Source organism: Diachasma alloeum, unplaced genomic scaffold, assembly GCF_001412515.2.
Source record: "Diachasma alloeum isolate Michigan unplaced genomic scaffold, Dall2.0 Dall_scaffold_00295, whole genome shotgun sequence".
In the NCBI taxonomy this organism is placed as follows: domain Eukaryota; kingdom Metazoa; phylum Arthropoda; class Insecta; order Hymenoptera; family Braconidae; genus Diachasma; species Diachasma alloeum.
Window position 1 is genome coordinate 726,853 of NW_021680434.1, and position 13,767 is coordinate 740,619.

General features: G+C 35.6%; 1 protein-coding gene across 7 annotated transcripts in view; it reads right to left on the reverse strand.

Moving 5' to 3' along the window:
- Positions 1-231: 231 nt before the first annotated feature.
- Positions 232-13,767, reverse strand: part of LOC107039291 (echinoderm microtubule-associated protein-like 2) — a 40,811-nt gene continuing 27,275 nt past the window's right edge. For 6 of the 7 annotated variants that reach the window (XM_015258842.1, XM_015258839.1, XM_015258837.1 and 3 more), the window contains 11 exons: positions 11,465-11,770; positions 11,306-11,378; positions 9,162-9,368; positions 7,713-7,950; positions 6,043-6,458; positions 5,815-5,952; positions 5,074-5,190; positions 4,121-4,144; positions 2,808-2,895; positions 2,245-2,471; positions 232-925 (listed from right to left, as the gene is read on the reverse strand). In XM_015258842.1, coding sequence (XP_015114328.1) covers positions 800-925; positions 2,245-2,471; positions 2,808-2,895; positions 4,121-4,144; positions 5,074-5,190; positions 5,815-5,952; positions 6,043-6,458; positions 7,713-7,950; positions 9,162-9,368; positions 11,306-11,378; positions 11,465-11,770 — 1,960 coding nt within the window. In that variant the 3' untranslated portion in view covers positions 232-799. The remainder of the gene's footprint in view (positions 926-2,244; positions 2,472-2,807; positions 2,896-4,120; positions 4,145-5,073; positions 5,191-5,814; positions 5,953-6,042; positions 6,459-7,712; positions 7,951-9,161; positions 9,369-11,305; positions 11,379-11,464; positions 11,771-13,767) is intronic. The other variant, XM_015258841.1, reaches the window with a different exon arrangement.

The following is a 13,767-nucleotide window of genomic DNA, read 5'->3' on the forward strand; positions in this document are numbered from 1 at the left end:
AATCAGATAAAAAACCATGAATCGGTTTTAGAAAAAAAAAACTCATGTCCCAATCTCTACGAAACATTGAATTCTCCACGAAAAAATCACCAAAAACCACTTCACAACTGAATTACCATCTCACCCCTGTCATTACCCGAAGATAAATAAAACGTGTTCAAAATTTATACGTATCCTCATATTTTCCATTATCTTACACGGCGATAGAGTTTGGAAAAATAACATATCGTGGACTGTTCAATTGAACTTTGGTAGAGCATTTTAATACCGAAAAGAAAAAAAACATTAGAGAAAGATTACGTAGAAAATAGACAATATTATGACGTAGCAATCAGTTAATGATAACGTACAACAAATATACTTATTGCATTATTTACACCTGCGTAGATCATGAAGACACCCATCCGCATGAAAAATATTATCAAACAATTATCTCGTACAAAGCACACGTAAGTATTACCTACTTAACTCTCAATTTGCGCAAATTATTCTAGAAATAATCATAACAGCAGTATGAATATTATGTTTATCAGGTTTGGAGAGTTGATAATCCACGAGAAATATGTAAGTACGTAGAAAATAAATTGACACTGTTTTAAATTCGCACTTTCACATGGACGGTATCATGGTTGCAATAGTTTTCATCTTTTAGTTATCTCATCTTTCTGATTCTTATCATTAATTTTTATAATTTGCCGAGATATTTTTTGGAAAATTCTCGGCCATTTGTTCTCTTCAGCTCCATGTTTCATGACTACCTTCATTTTCCGTCGATTTTTCTCTCTCATTTATCGAACGATTAGTTGACGATCCATTGGAGAACACTGGTATCAGCACCACCTGCTGATACCAGACGTGTGTCGTCTTGGAGGAATGATACGTTGGTCACGTGACTGGAGTGGCCACCGTAGGCGTGTGATAATGACTGGAAAAATATCACGAAGAATTAAATAGAGTTGGGTTATTGAACGACGAATGGAAATGATTGAAAATAGTTGAAATTTAGAGGGGAAAATCAGGAGATTTTCTGATCTTACGGAAATTTTAATAGAATTCTGTACTTTTGAGCAGCAGGCGGACGAGAATACCTCAACTCACTTCATTTTTTAGTAAAAGCATGAAGATCTGGGAGGAAATTATGCCGAATTTTCAATTAATTGGCGGTTTAAGAATATGTCTACCTGAATTTTTTTTATTACTAATTGATGTCCTTTTATTACGTGGTTTTTCCCGTGAGATTCGATAGTTATTTTTTCAATTAATTGTTTATAATCATTCTCACTGCAAAAAGCAATACGACCGACGAGAATCATATGTCCCAATTTATCAGGTATGATATTTTCATATTATATTAAATGATTTGTTCATGTTCTAATTCTTATGTTCACTGAACAAGATTTTAATCTCTATTCTCTATATGTAATAATTTTGCCAATTAAGACAACGCGAAAATTTTCAGGGTTTATAAAGGTCACGAGGGTCAAAAGGTTCATAAGGCTCAAAATAAAGTTCACAAGGGCCAAAATCAGGGTCACAAGGGTCATTCGGTGGTCATTCTTTATCTATAATAATTTGTCAATTAAGACAACACGAAAATTTTCAAAGTTTATAAAGGTCATGAGGGTCAAAAGGTTCATAAGGGTCGACATAAGGTTCACAAGGGCCAAAATCAGGGTCACAAGGGTTTTTCTCTGTATATAATATTTTTTTCAATTAAGACAACGTAAATTTTCAGGGTTTATAAAGGTCACGAGGGTCAAAAAGGTTCATAAGGGCCAAAATGAAAATCATAAGTACTCCCATGGGTAGAAAAAACGTTTGCGCACTCGTATTGAAATATACCATTGGTGAATGAAATAACAAATAGGGGTTTTCTGTATGGATAAAATAAGGCTCAAAATAAGGTTCGCAAGGGCCAAAATCAGGGTCACAAGGGTCATTCTCTGTATATAATAATTTTGTCAATTGAGACAACGCGAAAATTTTCAAAGTTTATAAAGGTCATGAGAGTCAAAAGGTTCATAAGGGTCGAAATAAGGTTCAGAAGGGCTAAAATCGGGGTCACAAGTGTTATTCTCTGTATATAATAATTTTGTCAATTAAGACGACGTAAATTTTCAGGGTTTATAAAGGTCACGAGAGTCAAAAGATTCATAAAGGTCAAACCAAGGGTCACGAGGGTCAAAAAGGTTCATAAGGACCAAAAATAGTTTTCTATATGGATAAAATAAAACGAAGACTTACCTTCGGTTGGCAAGCAGGATGACTGAATAATTTGACTTTCCCGAAGTCATCTCCAGTAGCTAAGAGCTTCCCATCACTACTTCTAGCGCAGTTATTCACGTCGGTACCGTCGGCCCCCTCTGGCCATATACCGATGGTCTCGAATGATATCACACAAGTGTGAGTTGCCCAGTCGACGTCTCGTAAAGTCGAGGACTGGGGAATTTGTCTGCAGACTCCTGCATTCCCTGTTGATAAAAACAATGGGATTCAGTTGCCTAAAGTCTAAACACTTTCATTATTCCATCTGTTCGATACTGCCTTCACACGTGAAATTGACGTGTGCAAGAACAGATGTATTTCAAGGAAATGATTTAGGAATTACTGTTTTAGAATTTCGATTTGACTAGGTGTATCTCACTTTTTCGCAGAAGAAAGTTTCTACTTTTAAGTGGAAATAGATAACAAAAATTTCTTCATAAAACTCAATTACGTATTTTTAAACTGAAATATTGAGATACGTTCACTTAAAATGACGACCTTGAGTACGTCTTTCCCTCTAGGACCTGTCGAAATATACTTACAATATAGTAATTCATAATCTCCACTGTTACTCCTCAAATACTGCCCATCCACAGACCAATCGAGATGAGTTATAAAACTAGAGTGCCCCTAAAACCAAAGAAAAACGACTTGTTTCAAATAAAAATGATGATATTCAACCTTTTATTCATAATTGACAAAAGCTTTGCACTTGTGCCTAAGCTCCTAGTCTCTATCATCCTAAAACGTGCAGGAACTCTGCAACTAACGAATAAATCATACGCACTAGCATCTAAAAATCAATGCTGAGTGCAGTAAAACCTGCGACAAGTTATGCAAAATATTTCTGTAATATTTGAAAAATTATTGTTTTACCAAATTGCAGATTGATGTTGAAATTCAGAATATTTGCGTGAATCAACAATAATTATTTCCAATGAAATCCATCATTGTTGTAATAATTCGTGTCAAGAGAAAGGTAAACTCGTGAAAAGAACGACTTTTAGTCTTCATTGCACGATTTCATTTTCTTTCCATACGATCACCACCCAGACAATTAACAAAAACGCAGATAATACAATTTTACAAAATGGTATTGGGTCACGAGGGTCAGGAATTGGGTAACTTTCTTCACCAACACAACGCAATCTCAGAATATAACTTACGAGAGGTGATTTTATAGAGCTTATATTAGAGTTATAAGTTATCACAGGTTTTACTGGACCTTCACGCACGAAAAAAAAATTGATAGAAAAACCTAGTGAATTCGCTAGAATAATATTGCATTTCTGTTGAACTGTCTATTAGTTTTTGGCCGATTCTATTGGAATGTTCAATGTACAATGTGCTACATAAAAAGTCAATTGAAGTTGATTTTTCGATATCACTTGTTCTACTGAGATATTTTCTGTAGAATTTCCACGATTCAAATTTCTCACATTTTTGAAAAAAATTTTTAATCGAGAAAAACGAAAAATGAAGTGGAAAAAACTTCTACAGGAAGTCGAGGAATTCCTGTAGAAATTTTTTTCTATAAAATAGTCTCTATCTGACATTTTCTCTAAAAAAACGCAACGGAATGCGGTGGAATTCTTCAATAGAATCGACAAAAAACTAATAAAATTTACTATAGAAGTTCAATAAAAATCCAATAGCTTTTTCCAATCAAAATATAAGGCAGAAGGAGGCAGAATGGGCGGGGAAATTAGCATAATTTTAGAATTTTCTTCTCAATTCAAAGTAAAAATGAGATAATAGGGATTGGAGAACCCCATTTTGCCCCTATTTTCCCTGATTGAAAGTTGAGAGCATTGAAGGTGCATGTAATTCATCCACTATAAGTCATTTCTCTTACACGAACCCGTCGTATCCTCTTTGGCTACAAATTCGAAGGAAATTATCAGATTTTCAAGTTATCAAGATTCTCTCATTTAAGGATGTTCATCAAAAATCGCAAGTATTCAAAAATTAGATTATTTCGAGTTGATTATTCAGATAAAAAAATAGACAATATGCAGCATAATATGATATACACTGAGAGAAAAATAAACACGTTGTCAAACAAGTCTTGTTTGGGCCAACAAAATCGCTAGTTGAAAATTGCCAAAAAAGAATTTGTTTGTTTTCAATTTGAAAGTCTCAAATATGAATAATTGTTCTGCTTTCGACAGCAACGAAATATTTGGCGCAAGAGGCGGATAATTGACACCAAACGGTGCCTTGTCAGGATGAAAATATCTCATATAGAGGAAAATTTATCAACAAATATTTTATCCCTAAGTTACAAGATTGCTATCATATCATTATTATTGTTTCATTTAAGGGTTCATTTGTTGTCTGTGATTATTAGACAGCCGAAACGAAAAACGACTATCCCTTGTTTCGCATAAAACGAAGATTTTTCGGGAGCAAAATACGTATGGGAGTATCGAATGACGAAGAAGTAGTACTAGAAATGACATTTCTTGCGTGTACAGAGAATGCAATTTTTTTTGAACTACTGAATCTATTTTTGCGACAAAAATTTTTCATTCCGGCGCACTCTCTGCATGTTTGGCACAAAAAAATTCTTTTTTTATAATTTTCAAACAACTATTTTCTCGGCACAAGTAAGACTTTTTTTAGAACTTTGTCGTTTTTCTCTCAATGTAGGGTTTCAAGTTCTAAATGTCTGCATTATTTGACGGGTTTTTCTTTGATCATTAGATTCATTTTTTTACATTGTCCTTTATTGTTATTTATTTGTAAACATCCTTAACACTATTTTTTGGAGTCTTGAAAAATTTGGGAGGTGGAGAATCTACTCACCATGCACCTTCCAACGCGACTGTACTTTCTGGCATCCTCGTTGACTTGGTAGATGTATATGTGATTGTCCCGTGAACCCAGGGCGAGTAATGTTCCGTCAGGGGAGAATCTAACCACCTAGGGTGAATTATAATGAAATTATTACTAAACTGAATTTCGAGGTAAAAATCCAACAAAAAAAGCAATTTAGTTAACGTTCGGCAGATAATGAAGCCCGGCATTAATTAATTAATTAATCAATTTATCAATAAATTTTAATAAATTTATTTATTTATCCATTTTAATTTTATTAATTAATTTATGAATAATTTTTATCAATCAATTAATTAATAATTTTTTTTTAATTTACGTTTTTTTATTTTATTTATTTTTATTTATTTATTTTTTCAATTTTTTATTATTAATTAATAATTTTATTTAATAATTTATGAAATAAATGATATAATAATGAATGATTTTATTCATTTTTTTTCAATTTTTGATTATTAATTAATAATTTTATTTAATAATTTATGAAATTATTAATTAATAATCAAAAATTGAAAAAAAATGAATAAAAATAAAAAAAATAAAAAAAACGTAACGTAATAATAAAAATAATAATTAGTAAATTAATTAATAATTTTATTTAATAATTTTTTAAATAAAATTATTAATTAATGAATAATTAATTAATTAATTTATTATTTAATTTTAAAAATTAGAACCTTATTTTTTCTGTAGAATAATGCGAAGTTTTACCTGAAGAGCTTCAGAGCCATCAGTATGTTGAGTGTAGAATTCCCTCGATTCACTATCAATGACCAGCCACTTTCCCGAGACACATCCCACGACCATGACTCCACCGTCAGGCGAGAAACACACGCTCTGAGCTTGTTCCTAAACCGAGATAATCATCCTTACTAAATCGTCTGTGATTTAAAGATCACAATAAACAAGAATAAAATAATGAAATCATTGAAATCGCACCCCAATATCTTTGCTCCACACAACCGAATGACTGAGACTGTCCCACATCTGCAAGAGTCTGTCATGCCCTGAAGTTGCGAACTGAGGGAGTGTTGGATGTGCAGCGAGTCCCCAGACCTCCTCTGTGTGCCCCAGCATAGCAGGGCAAAATCCCATCTCTATGTCCCCAACCAGAATACAATTCCTAGTTGTTCCAATCAACAACTGCGATCCTCTCCCCTCGGAGACTGTTCGAATCCCACCGAAGTGGTCCTCAATTTGCGCTCCCTCCCCAGTGGAATTCAGGGATCCGTCGAAGTAGAGAATCCTTCCGTCTTTACCGCCTCCAGTCACTACATTTCCATTCTTCAGGACGCAAATTGAGAAGATCGAGCCTTCGTGGAGATTTCGAACTAGTCGGGATATTGTGTTTGTACCTGAATCATGACAAATTTTTATCTCATTTTTTTCAATTTTGGCATCAATGCTGCACATTTTTGAAAATTTGCGGTTAAAATTTGCGGTAGACTTTTTGGAAATTTTTAGTACATTTAGGTTCACTGAAATTTCGAGGACTTTTGTGACTGAAGAATCAGAATTTCATGGACAAATCTTTTACGGATTCAACGATTTTCCATCATCAAATTTGTCAATTAAATTGCGGGAGAAAAATTTGAAGAAAATCATGAATATTCAGCGTCACTAAAATTACATTTTGCACAGAAGTATTTTTTTGAACATTCGTGGTTTATAAATAAATAATTCAAATTGTATAAACTTTCGGAAATCTTATGTTTTTAGGCATTAAAAGAGCTTACGGTGAATATCAATTATTTCTTCTTGGGATACATTTCCTTGAATCAAATAAAACAGTCTTGGCGTAAAGTCACACCTATTCACCACAAAAATGGAAAAGTTCGATTTTTTTTAACCTAATATAATCTCCAGTTGAGAAATTTTCTACTTTCATGAATTGATGAAAAATTCGTACCTAGGAGATGATTATATTGAGGAATGAATTGAATGTTGTTTTCTCGAATGAAGCCGATGTTCAAATTGAGCTTTCCGTACATCACATTGAACGAAATTTGTGATATCCAAGTTTGTGTTGAATTGCCGTAATCTGTGATTCTGTTATTGTAAACTAATGCGATTTTTTTAGTCAAGAAATATAAACTTCTTTCAACTCAACGACATCTCACTACAATTTCAAAGCTTTTTCCGCGTAACAATATTCATCCTGATTCGACATACGAAATGCTCACTTCAATTATAATTTACTTGGAACAACGTATGATCGTATTTAGTCATGAGAATAATTTTTATTTTCGAGTGAACCAACGAATTTCCGGAGTTGGCAACCTTTTGGCCAGAAAGAAATCAAATCCTCTCATTATTGCGACAAATAAAAGGAACTTCAATTCCAGAGAAGCTCGATTTCTCCCAATCAAATGTATCTCAAGAAGAGATACCTGGCATTCACTATAAAATTCATTTTTTCGGTCTGTGCGGATCATCTAAATCCCGTGAATTCTCATCCGGCAATTCCTCCCTCACAATTCCCATAATCCCAAATGAAATAAATCTCCTCAATCACCCAAACCAAGTCCCTCCTTCAAACAATGGACTGCACCCAGCCCTGAATAATTCATACCCACTTGATCCCCACAATCACCAACTCAATGTCTCACCTCTCGCCCATACGATGATATTCCCATTACTATCGCCAGTAAGTGTGTCTCCATTCTGGTTGAAAGCAACACAAGTCACATATCTCGGCTTCTCCCTGCTCTCAAACACCCCCATACGCTTGTACAGCATTCCACCATTGTCCAGCGACCAAAACGACACATGTCCCTTGCCGCAGGAGACAATTTGGTTGCGTTCCAGTGGATGCCATTCAGCGCAGACGACCGTATCCACTGAGCACTGTAATTTCAATGGTAGAAAAGCAAAAAATAATCGTGAAAATCCGGTATCATAGTAGCTAGCATAAAACGGTGGCCCATAATTGCTCGTAAAAGCCATCGGGCCGACTATTTTGATGTCGTCATTAGTGGCTTATGGCGCGTGACCGTAACATTGTAACAGTTACAGATTTTCATTGCTATTTCGCAGATTGTTTGAAGTGGTTGGAGATTGATTTGAGAATATTTCTTGAGTTTATTTTCATTATATCTTGTAATCTATTGAGGCAGAACCTTGGCTTTTCTCTTTTGAAGGCAAGGTTTTCCCGACTGTTCAATAACACCACTTGCTTCCTTCAATCACACCAGAAGAATCTTTCTTCTTGAAATTCATCTGTTAAAAAATTGGCGGAACCTTTTTCGTCACCGATTCATCTTGCCAAGTTGCATTGTCACCCCCATCATTCTTATTCTGACCCTTGTGATCCTTAATCTGACCCATATGATCCTTAATCTGAACCTCGTGATCCTTATTTTGATCCTCATGACTCTGATTCTGAACATCGTGACCCTTATTGACCCTCATGACCCTGATTCTGAACATCGTGACCCATATTGACCCTCATGACCCTGATTCTGAACCTCATGACCCTGATTCTAAACCTCGTGACCTTGATTCTGAACCTCGTGACCCTCAATTGTGGAGTCTTAATTTCGAGTACGAAATTTTCAACACCAGACGGCGATTTGGATTTTTATAATATAGAGAGATATAAATTCAGTAGCGACGCGGTAAACCGGGTTAAGTCGATTTTTACTATTGGCTAGTTTTTGACAAATATCTCGGAATCTAAGAGAGATAGAAAGATTTTTGTTGAGACCTTTTTTGTAGAGCCAATAGAGCGTTATAAAAAAAGTCATGAGAAAAATTTTGCTATCTCTCTTAGATTCCGAGATATTCAGCAAAAACTAGCTAGTAGTCAAAATCGACTTAACTCGGTTTACCGCTTTTCTACTGAATTCTAACTCACCTTAAAAAAAACAAGTTAGAAATTTATAAGTTACAATATTTTTAATTGTAAACATGCAAGACAGCTCTTTACTTCTTTCAAACGTTGATTCTTCTAAACTGTTTCTCATGTATTCAATATAACACCAATTTATAGTATACATATGGTAATAATGATAAAATAATTTATAAAACTTGAGCAACATTAACAACTTCTATTTTACCTTAGTCTCGGTGACTTTTGTACCGCGTTCGCTCTTCTGCCAATCCCAAATAGAGATATTGTGATCTGATGTCTCATCAATAGCACACAGGTAACTACCACCGTCTGCTTTTGAGAAGGACAGGCAACAGATTGAACCGTCAAATTCACCGCTTCCGATCACCGTCAGAGTCGCCAGGCTCACAGCATTCCATATTCTTATGTGGGGCTGTTCGAGACAAATCAAGTTGATTTAAATTTAACGAAGTTTTCTCACCCTCTTGATAATTTCAACCGTGTGAATTATTTTCTTCAAAAATGAAGTCATTTTACGAGATAGTAAAATGAAAAATAACTTTCCCTCTGTGTTTAATTTATTTAATCAGTTTCTGTGATGGTTGACTTGTGAAATTCTGTAATTTGGTGCTGGATTACATAAATTACCCGGAAAAAAAATTATTTCTTACTTTTCTTTCTTACGAAATAACTTCATTTAAACCGTATTGATGACCGTTATGGCTGAGAGAAGTTCAGAGGAAATTTTATTGACTTTTATTCTACTTCAACATGAGTTTTAACGTGAAATCTACTGTAACTGACAGGTATTATCATCTAAGGCTTCCGCGATACCTCTCTAAATCCATCTGGAGGCGTCAAGGTCGATTTATCCGGTACGATGATATCGATTACACAATCGATAGCTTCACCTCATGAGAAGCCAAAAATGACACCCACGATTGTCAAGAGATTCCAGTCGTTGTTGCAATGAATATTACTTCTCACTTCGTTGGAAGTTCATGAATATTCCATTGAGAAAAATTATTAATTTGCCTGATATACATTGAGTTCGTTACTCTTTAGAAGAGAATGTAGCCAAACTTTCACACTCAATGGAAACTTTCAATTCTTTACGTTAGTGATTGATATGAATGCTCAATATCTTTTCTTAATTAAGGAAATGCATTCATCGAACATGAAGAGATCAGTTAATCGACTTGAATCAGTAACTCGTTCCTTTGTCTCACTTGGTACGAACCATTAAGGTATATCCCAAGACAATCGGACCCAAAAGTCAGTCCCTTGTGACATTTAATCTGATCCTTGTGACCCTTAATGTGACCCTCCTGAGCCTTATTCAGGCCGTGTGACCTCGATTCTGACTCTCATGGCCCTTATTTTGATCCTCGAGACCCTTATGTTAACCCTTGTGACCCTTGATTTTGAAGTCTTAATTTTAAGTACCAAATTTTCATCACCAGAAGTCGATTTGGATATTGTATTTCCAAATTTCTTCGATATATTTGTGGTTATCTCCGTCTACGAACTTTTTTGTGGTATAGGAAGGAGAGAAACTAGATTTTTTCAGTCTGTCTAACAATTTGATTCTCTCACAACGAGCAACTTGCGTCATCAACTATACCGATCCTTTTCAAGGAGGCGGCAAGGTGGTAATGGTTGGCTCTAACGCGGTTAACAGTAACGATAGCCGCTCTCGGTAGTTTGCAGTTTTCGTCCCAGGGTTTTGCCGACTCCTTGAAGTAGGGTTCAAAATATTGCACTCCTTTTTTTTCTTGTCAGTTTTCGAATGTGCTAGTATTTGTTGTGTGATTACGCTCATCGGTTTTAAACCTATTCCGGAAATTCGTATAGGAACTCTGAATTGATCTGATGAGTCCTCTGTCGCATTCCCAGCCAACTTGTCAACCCCTTGATTCCTTACTTCATCTGTAATTCTATAATGTTGTCATTGTCCACCCCTTCATTCCTCAATTTCCCCCAAAAACTTGCTCCAACTGTTGAACCAAAAGTTTCCCCTCAAGAGCCTCAACCCAAAATACTAACCATAGCTTCTCTCCTATCAGGTAGAGTTCAAAATATTGCACTCCATTTTTTTCTTGTCAGTTTTCGAATGTGCTAGTATTTGTTGTGTGATTACGCTCATCGGTTTTAAACCTATTCCGGAAATTCGTATAGGAACTCTGAATTGATCTGATGAGTCCTCGGTCCCATTCCCAGCCAACTTGTCAACCTCTTAATTCCTTACTTCATCTGTAATTCTATAATGTTGTCATTGTGCACCCCTTCATCCCTCAATTTCCCCCAAAAACTTGCTCCAACTGTTGAAACAAAAGTTTCCCCTCAAGAGCCTCAACCCAAAATACTAACCATAGCTTCTCTCCTATCAGTCCCCGCAACTTGGCCAGTTGCAACCACCATCTTATTCGGATGAACAGCCATGCTAAAAGTGATAAATTAATTACTCCCTGATAAACTCCAAACAACTCTGGTCTTTGATCTAACTCAAGAAGTTGATAATCGTATTACCATTTGACATCATCGGTGTGCCCCAGGTAATGCCTTTGACTGTGCTCCTCCATATTATAGAGAACAACAACGGCCGCAACGAAATAAACAATTTCACCGGTTGGCAACAGATGAAGATTACTCCTGCAGTCTCTCCCTCTGTATCCGTACACCCAATCTAATTTGAGTTTACTTTGAGGTGGTGTATTAACCTTGTGTGGGTCATAGGTGTCTAACGCAGGTGTCGGCACGTACAACACCACCGGTCTGCCTCGGAGGTACATACGTACCGTTCCCTCAGACTCATTGTACTGCATTTCTCTTGTGCTACATTTAGGAGAGAAAGAGAATATTTTATTAAATAGGAGAGCAAGGAATACTTCATGCTTATTCTTCTCATTCTTCGTGGATGTAAAAAACATGCGGCTGAACCCCGAAAATAATTGCATGCCTTTGAGGTCACTCACAGCATTCATTACTTAAATGATCTCACATTTTTTATTAATGTGGGAAATTAAGGGGAGATTCACCCCTGGAAAAAACTTTTTTGGTATTCGAGAAAAAAATTTAAAAATAGTATTCTTCGCGCGATTTTTTCTCAGGAATCTGATTTTGTATTGCATTTTCGTATTGAATAAGAATGAGAATGGGTAAATTAAATTAATCTAATTGCGAATATGGAAATGGAAAGAAAATAAAAAAAATAGTATAAATTACAAGCATCAAACGTGTTTTCTAGGGATCTACCTCAAGTATCTTTCATGAGAATAAGTTTGGTTATGATGATTGAACGCTTCTGAAGAGCTTTTTCATTGTTGTTCTCAGACAATGATCCAAGGACAGATAATGGCCATTATTTCCGGTGTTTGTGATTTTGAAAAGAGTTTAAAAATAGCAGAACGGAAATTATTCATGGATATTGTCCTTGTGATTGAAGTAATGTTCTGAGTAGTTGGTCAGGTGCTTTAGATCAACTGGTTTCCCGGCTAACTTGTCTTTTCGATTCATTAATGCAAATGACACTTGTCCAATCTCATTCACCAATTCAATTTATTAACATACCGGCAATTACGGGATATCCTAGGCTGTTACTTTTTATCCTCACTGTTACAAGCGATATTGCCCGATGGGAATGTTACGTTAGGAGTGATATTGAAGCTATCTTCCCGAGAACACAGCTGTAACTGCCGTCGACAATTTTCGCCTGTTCTCTCTTCCCACTCTCAAGGCGTAATAACGTCATTGACGCCAACCACCGAGACCACTTTATTTTTTTTTCCCCCGACAAACATTGGGTGAATCATATTCTCGAGAGCGTAATGGTCCCCATCTGAATGTTGAAGACTCAAAAAACCTTGGGATGCATTTTATTTCATCCTTCGTTGGAATAAAAAATAGAAAGAATTCACTTTTTTTTATTATTGCTGGCTGGCAGCCAACGAGCCGAGAAAACTCGTGCGGAAGAACAAGGGAAAAGACCCGGAATTGTTATGTTGCGTCGGCAAAGGAAACGCATCGCTTTCTTCGGCATCGAACCGAGGAATAATAAATTATCATTTCATATCTCGCGGAGAATTCCGCAGGAAAAATGTTTTATTAAAGTGTGATTAAGGATACGGTTGGGGAATCCAGCTATTCGGAAAGTTGATGGATTTCAGGTGGAGAGTAGTGGCGAGTGTTTGATCAGGAATTCAGCGAATGATTTCTGATTGTTTGGAGATGCAAATGTAGGCGCATTTTTTCTTCATTTTGATTTATTTATTTTTAGGGGGAATTTTGGAAAGGTATCATTTCTTTAACCATTTGATGTCAAACCCGTTTGAGAGTAAAATACTATGAGATGGTGAGTGAGACTGAGAATTATTGTTTCTTTGTGATGTTCTTTTTACTACCATGATATTCTATTCAATTCGTTAATTAGTTCTGCCATCGCATTAGGAAATCCGAGCCCTCATTAAAATTTGGGTGTTGTTGAAATTTTAAAGAATTACGTCATCCCCAATTGTTTGGTGGCTGCTCCTCTCTCTTGGAGTCGAGGATATTGAAGAACACGCGGGTTTGAAATAAATAATAGTTTATTGTAATTAAACGAAGTGAAGAAAAATATAACAGGAAGTGTAAAAAACGGAAGGAAAAAGAATAGTGAATGAGTAAAGAGTGACGCTAACTTCAGAGGAGAGATTCGGGATAAGAAGAGAATCAATAAATCATAGAACGCAGTTGAGAAGTTAAAGATTCGTTACACTACTTCCTTCTCTGAAAGAAAGATTGTCGCCTCGACAATCAAGTAAACCTGTTAAGAGCAACTGAAATATCAGAAATCA